Raw genomic sequence first — 9,919 nt, 5'->3', positions numbered from 1 at the left:
CTGGATGTCTCGATTAAAATATATCGGCCGGACGACCACAGTCACAGTTAGTGACAGGGAGTTCAGGAGGAACGGGGACATCATTGCTAGACTCGTCGGGGTATAATTCTCTAGGACGACCCCGTTTTCGCCATAACTGTTCTCGAAACATGTCTTCCATCTAATAAAACGGTTCAAATTAAACATCAATTAAAACAACGCAAATTAATGTAAAATATAATCATTTGCAATGCAACTAAAATAATATAACCGACAATTAGGGCAACAAAAATATGCATGGTAAACATACTTCTAACTAAATAATTAACCTTAACATTGACAAAATCAAACTAATTTCTTCCATAGACTTAGCTCCGATTTATAATATACCTATCCACCATTCAAACGAAAATAAAAATATGCGTCATTACCTTGCACGAGGATGAGGAGGAAGGGAGACGGCCGGGGAATGGAATGGAAGGGAGGCGGTAATGGAGGGCCGGGCGGGGGCCGGGACTGGCCGCGTCGGTTTTATTCGGCTCTGCCGCGCCATGGATCAGGACGCGACAGTGCCGCGCCATGATCGGTGGCGCTGCAGGCCCTGCCTCGTCAGCGGTCAGCGACTCCGGTCGCCGCCACGTCAGCCCTCTGCTACGCCATCATACATGGCGTGGCACAGGCATTTAACCACGTCAGGACAATAGACACGGTCAAAAGTGTTAGTTTAAAAAAAAACCAATCATATTAAATTTCAAATTAGTTTTCAAAAAGTGTTAAAAATTTAAAAAAATCGCCACTCTCCCTCCCCGTTGCCGCTGCCTACAGGTTACACCTACAAAACTCCCCTCCACTCTCCCCAACAGCCTCCGCAAAACCACCTGGGAAACGCTGCAAAAACCACGCCATACCAACCACACAGGGGGTTCGTCGTCTCGGCTGCTCGGGCTGCGGTGCTGAGTCGGCGGGCTGGTGTGCGTAGCGCCGCGCCGGGTATGGACGCGGCGGCGGAGGGGGTTCGTCGTCTCGACTGCTCGGGCTGCGGCGCTGAGTCTTCGGGCGGGCGGGCTGGCGGGCGTAGCGCCACGGCGGGTATGGACGCGGTGGCGGAGCTCCAGAAGGTGGCGAGCATGCGCCGCGACAGCGGCGGGTCCAGGCCAGGCCCCTCCGTATGGTGGCGCGCGCCCGACGACGCGTTCTCGCGCTCCTCTTCGCGGAGAGAGGAGGAGGACGACGAGGAGGCGCTGCGGTGGGCCGCGCTCGAGAGGCTGCCCACCAGCGACCGCGTCCGCCGCGCCATCCTCCCGCTCGGTGGCGACGGCGATGGCCACGGCGGCGGGGAGGCGGCCCCGCAGGTGGTGGACGTGCTCGGCCTCGGCCCGCGCGAGAGGCGCGCGCTCCTGGAGCGCCTCGTGCGCGTCGCCGACGAGGACAACGAGCGCTTCCTGCTCAAGATCAAGGAACGCATCCAACGGTGCGTGCACATGCTCCTATACAGATACAGCTCAGCTAGGACGTGCTTCACGATTTTAATTTGCGCTCCTTGTGCCGCCGTGCGTGCAGGGTCGGGATCGACTTGCCCACGATCGAGGTGCGGTTCGAGCACCTAAGCGCGGAGGCGGACGTGCGCGTCGGCTCCAGCGGACTCCCCACCGTCCTCAACTCCATCACCAACAAGCTCGAGGACGTCGCCAACGCGCTGCACGTGCGCCGCAGCCGGAAGCAGGCCATGCCTATCCTGCACGACGTCAGCGGCATCGTCAAGCCCCGCAGGTAATCAACTTTTGAATCTCAAAAAATTATCTTCGTTGAGTCTGACATCTTGCCTAACGCTCGTTCCATTTGCAGAATGACTCTGCTGTTAGGTCCGCCCGGGTCAGGGAAAACCACCTTGCTGCTCGCCTTGGCCGGGAGGCTTGATAAAGACCTCAAGGTTTGTAAAAGTAAATTCACTCGTGCAGTGGTGAGAGCTGTCTCACTGGGTCAATAGGTCGCGGGTTCGAAGCAGCCTCTCCGCAGATTTTGCAGGGGGAAGGCTTGCCCAGACCCCACTCATGTGGGAGCCTACGGCACTTGGTCTGCCCTTTATATAATCAATCACGTTAAGTTTGCCATAATTAAAGGTTCCTGCAGACTTTTTCGTATTAATTAGAACACACACATCAACTTAGCACAAAATAATCAGCCAACAACTAGGACAGCTTTTGGAGGGGCAACGTCTAGAATATTGCACCATCTTCATGCAGAAATAGAACGATTCATAGTGACCTTTGGTACATATGGCATTGGGTAATAATTGGGTCAAATGATGAGCAGGTTTCAGGCAAAGTGACCTACAATGGGCATGAAATGGATGAGTTTGTGCCGGAGAGGACAGCCGCGTATATCAGCCAGCATGACCTTCACATCGGAGAGATGACTGTCAGAGAGACGCTTGAATTCTCTGCACGTTGTCAAGGTGTTGGCACTCGCTTCGGTATGACTCTGAACAATTACTCACAAGGGTTTGCGTTTATTTCTGCTGCTTGCAGATTCTGCAGGATTGGCCTGTTTAATTGATGTACTTATCAAGTTCTTGTTATGTTGGCAGATATGTTGACTGAGCTTTCAAGGCGGGAGAAGGTGGGAAATATCAAGCCTGATGCTGATATCGATGCATTCATGAAGGCATGGCTTTACAATCATAGATAAATCAAGAATATCTGATGACTTTGGTTCTATTTTTTATGATAACTTACATAGTAGCTAAGGACATAGCTTACTTTTCTTCTGATCTTGTTCAGGCTTGTTCAATGCGAGGACAGGAAGCTAATGTGATCTCTGACTATATATTGAAGGTATTTGACTTACAACTTTCACATTGAGCTACCAAAGTTTTCTTGTCCACTATTCAACATTTATACATCTGGTGTTGTAGATATTAGGATTAGAAATATGTGCTGACACGATGGTGGGAGATGAGATGTTGAGGGGCATCTCTGGTGGACAACGGAAGCGTGTCACAACAGGTAGAGATATACATAATTTTAGTATGGGTAACCTTCCTTTCTGTTTTTACCATGGTCACTTCTAGCTTGTGTGGCGTATGGGCTCTAAGTTTTCAATTTACTTGCTCATCTTCTACTGACCAACAGTCTGTGTTGAACTTTCTCTTACATATATACTTGGCTCTCCATCGAAATATATTAACTTCAATTCAAGAACATTAGCTGTCAGTGAAAAATGTTGTGACTGGCGCTACAATCCTGTACTGTAGGCGAGATGCTTGTTGGTCCGGCCAATGCACTATTCATGGATGAAATTTCGACTGGGCTTGACAGCTCCACTACGTTCCAGATCATAAAGTCGCTTAGACAGGCAATCCACATCCTCGGTGGCACAGCTCTCATCTCCTTGTTACAGCCTGCGCCCGAGACATATGATCTTTTTGACGATATCATACTGCTCTCAGACGGGCAGATTGTGTATCAGGGGCCCCGAGAAAGCGTGCTTGAATTCTTCTTGTCTCTTGGGTTCAAGTGTCCTGAGAGGAAGGGTGTGGCTGACTTTTTGCAAGAAGTAAGTAAACAGACACATTCTTCGTTCTGAAATACGGTGTCAACCATATCCTTTGATTCTTGTAACAATCTTCGTGGGCTCGCTGAGCAGGTGACTTCCAGGAAAGATCAGAAGCAATACTGGGTGCGGCGTGACAAGCCGTACCGATACATGTCGGTTAAGGAATTTGCCTCTGCGTTCCAGTCTTTCCATGTTGGGAGAGCCATAGCAAATGAGCTAGCCATTCCTTTCGACAAGAGCAAAAACCATCCCGCTGCTCTGACCACCTCAAGGTATGGTGTCAGTGCCTGGGAGCTGTTTAAAGCAAACATCTATCGAGAAATGTTGCTTATGAAGAGGAATTCCTTCGTCTACATCTTCAGAACTTTGCAGGTCATTAGAAACTCTATTCCAAACATAGTAAGGTGGTGTGAACGATAATTACAATGCCTGACTTCTTGGTGTGTTGATATGTCAGCTGATGATGGTGTCCATAATGGCAATGACTCTCTTCTTTCGTACCAAGATGCACCGTGACTCGGTGACTGATGGTGGTATCTACTTGGGCGCACTCTTCTTTGCGGTGATCATGATCATGTTCAATGGATTGTCTGAGCTTGCACTCACCATCATTAAGCTGCCAGTGTTCTTCAAGCAGAGAGATCTCCTCTTCTTTCCGGCATGGGCCTACACAATACCCACATGGATCCTCAAGATCCCAATCTCTTTTGTTGAGGTTGGTGGGTTTGTTTTCATGGCGTACTATGTCATCGGGTTTGACCCAAATGTAGGCAGGTGAGATTGATCAATGAGAGATTAAAGCTAGCTTGTTAACCAAATATTCATCACAGGGTTTTACTTACCATCCTTGTGGAATGCTAGGTTCTTCAAGCAGTATCTCCTTTTGTTAGCACTCAACCAGATGGCAGCATCACTCTTCCGATTTGTTGGTGGGGCAGCAAGGAACATGATTGTTGCAAATGTCTTTGGATCATTCATGCTGCTAATATTTATGGTGTTGGGTGGATTTATCCTAGTAAGAGGTACAGCCTCACCATTTTTTTTAAAAAAAGAAGAGAATAATCTCACCGTTTCTTTTCCATAGATAGTATTATTTATTGCTCCTCTTTCAAAAGGCGGGTGCTTCTTTCTTTGTGAATTGGCAGATAAAGTGAAGAAGTGGTGGATATGGGGCTACTGGATCTCCCCATTGATGTATGCCCAGAATGCCATCTCCGTAAATGAGATGCTAGGGCACAGCTGGGACAAAATTTTGAATAGCTCCGTGTCTAATGAGACCCTAGGTGTGCAATCACTTAAGTCCCGCGGAGTCTTCCCAGAAGCAAAGTGGTATTGGATCGGCTTAGGCGCATTGCTTGGATTTGTCATGCTCTTCAATTGTCTCTTTACGCTTGCCCTAGCGTACCTGAAGCGTGAGTTCCTCTTGGACTGGTTTGCTCTTGGTTCTTGCATTTGAAAATACCTTAAATTGGTTTATTTTGAGTTTACAGCATATGGCATGTCCCATCCATCGATATCTGAAGAGGAACTGAAGGAGAAGTATGCAAACCTCAATGGTAATGCTGTGGCTGAAGATAACTTGCCACCAGGAAGTAGCTATCTAGCAACAGTCGGCATCACTAGATCCGGTTCAGCAACTGTTGAAAATCATTCTGGCACTATGCAAAGGGGTATGGTTCTTCCATTTGCCCCGCTTTCACTGACTTTCAATAACATCAAGTACTTTGTTGACATGCCCCAGGCAAGTATTGAAATTATTTCTGTATATCATCAGTAGTGAGCAATTAACAATCAGACAAAGTAATCTTTTGATCAAACTCAAATTCAGGAGATGAAAACACATGATGTAGTCGGGGACCGGTTAGAGCTCCTCAAATGTGTTAGTGGATCTTTCAGACCAGGAGTGCTGACTGCACTGATGGGCGTTAGTGGTGCTGGCAAGACAACTCTAATGGATGTGTTGGCTGGGAGAAAGACCAGTGGTTACATTGAAGGAAACATTAGCATTTCAGGATACCCAAAGAAACAAGAGACCTTTGCACGTGTATCAGGATATTGTGAGCAAAATGATATCCACTCGCCACAGGTGACGGTCTATGAGTCACTTGTTTTCTCAGCGTGGCTCCGCCTTCCTAGGGATGTAGATTCAAACACCAGAAAGGTCAGCCAAACAGAATAGATGATTCAACTTCCAACCTCTATCTATACTTGATATAGTTGACAACATTGCTTACCTTTATGCACGCAGATGTTCATTGAGGAGGTCATGGAGCTTGTGGAGCTCAAACCATTGAGAAATGCTTTGGTTGGCCTTCCTGGTGTGAATGGTCTATCAACTGAGCAGAGGAAAAGACTGACCATTGCTGTGGAGCTGGTTGCAAATCCCTCAATCATTTTCATGGATGAGCCAACCTCTGGTCTTGATGCCCGAGCAGCTGCAATTGTTATGAGAACAGTGAGGAATACTGTTGATACAGGTAGAACTGTAGTCTGCACGATTCATCAGCCTAGCATTGACATATTTGAAGCATTCGATGAGGTGAGTTTATGGTGGATCTTTGTACTTTCCAGTGATTTCTTCTTATCATTACTTTCCATCTGGGTAACTAGGCTGATTTTGAAATCTAATTGATCGTGGTTGGTCTTATAAATATGATATGAAACAATGTTGCAAAGCCTAAGGTGTTTGATGAATTGTTGCAGCTTTTTCTTATGAAGCGAGGAGGAGAGGAGATCTATGTTGGTCCACTAGGCCATCATTCTTCTGAGCTGATTAAGTATTTTGAGGTGTCATGATATTAGTATTGCAATAATTTTTTTTTAAAAAAATCGTTTGACTTTATTGCTTCAATTTGCTGATTACATTGTATTGCTCATATTGTATAGGGAATTCACGGAGTCAACAAAATTAGAGATGGCTACAATCCAGCAACATGGATGTTAGAAGTAACAACAGTCTCGCAAGAACAGATGCTAGGTGTTGATTTTAGTGACCTGTACAAGAAATCTGAATTATACCAGTGAGTAACTTACAACCCTCCTATTCACTTCATCCCCAGAATTTCCTATTGCCCTATGTGGTCTTTGGTTTAAACTACACCACTAGCAGCCTGCTGCCCTGATGAGCAAAATCTATGCCGGAAGTCTTTATTAACCCTTAAAATATGGGTCTAATCTACCCTGCAATTGTGGTGCCATTTAAATACCCTCTGAACTTACAAATTCTTTGTAGTTAGTACTGAAACTTTAGCTTCTAGTTTGTTCCCTTGAAAAAAAAATTGCAGCTTGTAACAAATATCTGTGCTATAACATGTGATCTAATACACTTGAAAAGCATTTGAACCTGGACCAGTGACGGGGATTTCATGATTCTCGGACTTCACTGGTCTAACTAGTGTACTCAGGACTAGGGGGAGAGCATTTTAATCTAATTGGATTTTTGTAAAGTTTAAAATGTTAAAGGTTGGAGCTAGAAGTCAGACTTCTTATATTGCATTCTGAATTTAGTTTCGAATAAATTGAAAAAACATCAAAAGTTCAAACATACTTTCGTCATTTTGCTTTTGGTTTGAAATATAATTTCTTTATACATATATGCACATTCATTCCTATAAACGCATGTACACACACCCTACCACTCTTATTTGTTCAATAGAGTCACCATTTTGATGACTACTCCCTCCGTCTCTTTTTAACTGTCGTTCTCACTTCCCAAGAAGTCAAACATCATCAACTTCAACCAAATATATATAAGAAAGTATTAATATTTATGGTACATAATTAGTATCATTAGATAGATCCTTGAATATATTTTCATAATTTACTTATTTGAAGATACAAATGTTGCTAATATTTTCTACAAACCTAGTCAAATATAAGAAAGTTTGACTGACATGAATACCATAGCGACAGTTAAAAAGAGAGAGGGAGTAGGTCTGTATGTTTTGTATTTGTTTTGCACTTATACTTTTTTTCGAGAAACTGTTACACGTCTTATAAAAGTGTGAAATTGTTAGTGTTATTATTGGCGAGGAAAATATTTGACTCATTTTGCATCTTGGAGATTTCTTTTTAACTTTGCTATCACCATGAACACTTTTTTTAATAGAACTAGTATGTATGATAAGTTCATAACCAGTGTCTACTTTCCTGAAATTTTCTTCTTGCCACATCATTGCTACACCATGATAACCATGATTATAATATTGTATTCTTCAGGAGGAACAAGGCCTTGATACAAGAGTTAAGTGAACCACCAGCAGGCTCAACTGACCTTCATTTCCGTAACCAGTACTCTCAGTCTTTCTTCATGCAATGCCTTGCTTGCTTGTGGAAGCAGAACCTGTCATATTGGAGGAACCCTGCTTACAATGCCGTTAGGCTATTTTTCACAACTATCATAGCACTTATCTTTGGCACCATCTTCTGGGACCTTGGTGGTAAAATGTAAGTATCTGCCACATCGCACCTATCTAGTGTGTGAACATCTCAAAGAAAAAGAAAAGAATCGCAACCTTTTGATTCTTTACCTAACAGGGGTCAATCACAAGATTTGTTCAACGCCATGGGGTCCATGTATGCTGCAGTGATGTTCATTGGCGTCTTGAATGCTACATCTGTCCAGCCAGTAGTCTCTGTGGAGCGGACCGTGTTTTACCGTGAAAGAGCTGCCGGCATGTACTCGGCTCTGCCATATGCATTTGGACAGGTGAGCGGCTCTCATATAAACTCCTGATATAGTACCTTCTATCGATGAGAGACCACTAACGACATCGCTAAAACTTCTGTCGTATATATATATAGGTTACCATTGAACTCCCATACACTCTGGCTCAGGCCACCATATACGGGATCATAGTGTACTCGATGATTGGGTTCGAATGGACAGTTGCCAAATTCTTCTGGTACCTCTTCTTCATGTACTTCACCTTTCTCTATTTCACATTCTATGGCATGATGGCTGTGGGCTTGACGCCGAGCTACCATGTCGCGTCGATCGTCTCCTCGGCGTTCTATGGTATCTGGAACCTCTTCTCTGGATTCATCATCCCTCGGCCGGTAAGTCCCGTTATTGCTCCATCCCCATCAATTGTCTACGCCTACAAATTTAATTGTGGCTAGTTGTGGAACTCATTTCCCTTTTTGGCATGGCAACATGCTCAGAAAGTCCCAATCTGGTGGAAGTGGTACTGTTGGGCGTGCCCTGTGGCGTGGACGCTGTACGGGCTGGTCGTGTCTCAGTTCGGGGACATCACGACGCCCATGGACAACGGCGTCCCCGTGAATGTGTTCGTGGAGAAATACTTCGGCTTCAAGCACAGCTGGTTGGGCGTGGTGGCCACGGTGGTCGTGGCGTTCACCGTCTTCTTTGCTTTCTTGTTCGGCTTCGCCATCATGAAGCTCAACTTCCAGAGGAGGTAGCCATGCTACATGTATGTGTAGCACAACTACCACGAAGTTGACATGCCCCGCTGGTAGAAGTCCATCAATTGCTTTGCAAACAATACATCGCTGTTTCTGTCGTATTCAGTGCAGCATACGAAATTAAATGTTTCACCTTGTTAGTGGCCCTGCAATGTAAAGGTAAGCATTGTGATTCTATTTCATTTTGATTTTATTTTATTATGTATCTGTAAGGGTCGTGTAATATTCTAAATTGTAATGGATGTTGTATATATATAATATGGATACTCCAATCTTCTCACAGCGAATCTTGGGTTTAGCGGTAGCGGAACCCACGCTCAAATGGAGCTCGACGAAGCTCAATGTGCTGTTTGAGATCACTTATTTTAAGCTTGCAACAAATTAAAGCATGATGTAATGAATACCTTAAGCGTGCGCTTGCAGTAGAGTCTGGGTAGGCGTCCAGGGTTGCCGAGCCCCAGGTCCACCACTGGGTTTAAGGTCCGGGCTGTTAGGCTACGTGCCAGCAAAGAACGGTGGTTTGATCCTAAAATCAGAGCCGTCTGGTCCGTCTAGCGTGGCAGCACCTCTAGGCTCTAGAGCCATCACGAGGATACTCCATCACTGGCGATCTTTTCTTTGGAATATATCATAGTATACAGGAGCGACCGCAGCACATGCGTGTGCCTCGTCGCCATATGACCACTGTTGTTGCTCCCGATCGACGATGAGCGTTGTCGCCATATGGCCAGGGCAACAAGTAGACAGCGGGGGTGGCAGCCACTTCATGGGCGCAGGGTGTTTGTTGAGTCAACTCAGCCCTGGTCTCATTCCCCTTTTCACTATAACTATAAGCTTTGTTGTCCTCGCAGTTTCTCTTTCTTTTGTTGTTGTCGTTTCCTTTTCGGTTTATTTTTCTCTTTTTCCATCGTCTAATAAAATTTACAGCAAAGCTCTTGTCGTTCCTACTAAAAAATTTCTT

General features: G+C 45.2%; 1 protein-coding gene across 1 annotated transcript; it reads left to right on the top strand.

The window, feature by feature from the left end:
• The first annotated feature begins 971 nt into the window (after positions 1–971).
• On the top strand, positions 972–9,078 carry LOC136458482 (ABC transporter G family member 35-like). Its single transcript, XM_066458424.1, has 21 exons — positions 972–1,450; positions 1,540–1,749; positions 1,825–1,909; positions 2,293–2,452; positions 2,567–2,643; positions 2,760–2,813; positions 2,894–2,984; positions 3,233–3,534; positions 3,625–3,906; positions 3,992–4,308; positions 4,396–4,556; positions 4,680–4,946; positions 5,025–5,275; positions 5,363–5,695; positions 5,783–6,073; positions 6,238–6,321; positions 6,421–6,554; positions 7,753–7,980; positions 8,071–8,242; positions 8,338–8,592; positions 8,698–9,078. Exons 1-21 carry the CDS (start codon positions 972–974, stop codon positions 8,953–8,955), a joined length of 4,491 nt encoding a protein of 1,496 aa, XP_066314521.1. The 3' UTR covers positions 8,956–9,078.
• The last annotated feature ends 841 nt before the right edge of the window (positions 9,079–9,919 follow it).

This window comes from Miscanthus floridulus, chromosome 6, assembly GCF_019320115.1.
Source record: "Miscanthus floridulus cultivar M001 chromosome 6, ASM1932011v1, whole genome shotgun sequence".
Lineage (NCBI taxonomy): Eukaryota > Viridiplantae > Streptophyta > Magnoliopsida > Poales > Poaceae > Miscanthus > Miscanthus floridulus.
The sequence above is the reverse complement of the archived record's forward strand: the minus strand, read 5'-3'. Positions and strand labels throughout refer to the sequence as shown.

What these genes read in the sequence shown, in the direction of transcription:
- LOC136458482 (XM_066458424.1), top strand. Translation starts at nt 972, where the DNA reads ATGGACGCGGCGGCGGAGGGGGTTCGTCGTCTCGACTGCTCGGGCTGC. An exon ending in TGGATTTATCCTAGTAAGAG is followed by an intron (nt 4,557 to 4,679) that starts GTACAGCCTCAC and finishes GTGAATTGGCAG; the next exon opens with ATAAAGTGAAGAAGTGGTGG. An exon ending in ACTTTGTTGACATGCCCCAG is followed by an intron (nt 5,276 to 5,362) that starts GCAAGTATTGAA and finishes ACTCAAATTCAG; the next exon opens with GAGATGAAAACACATGATGT.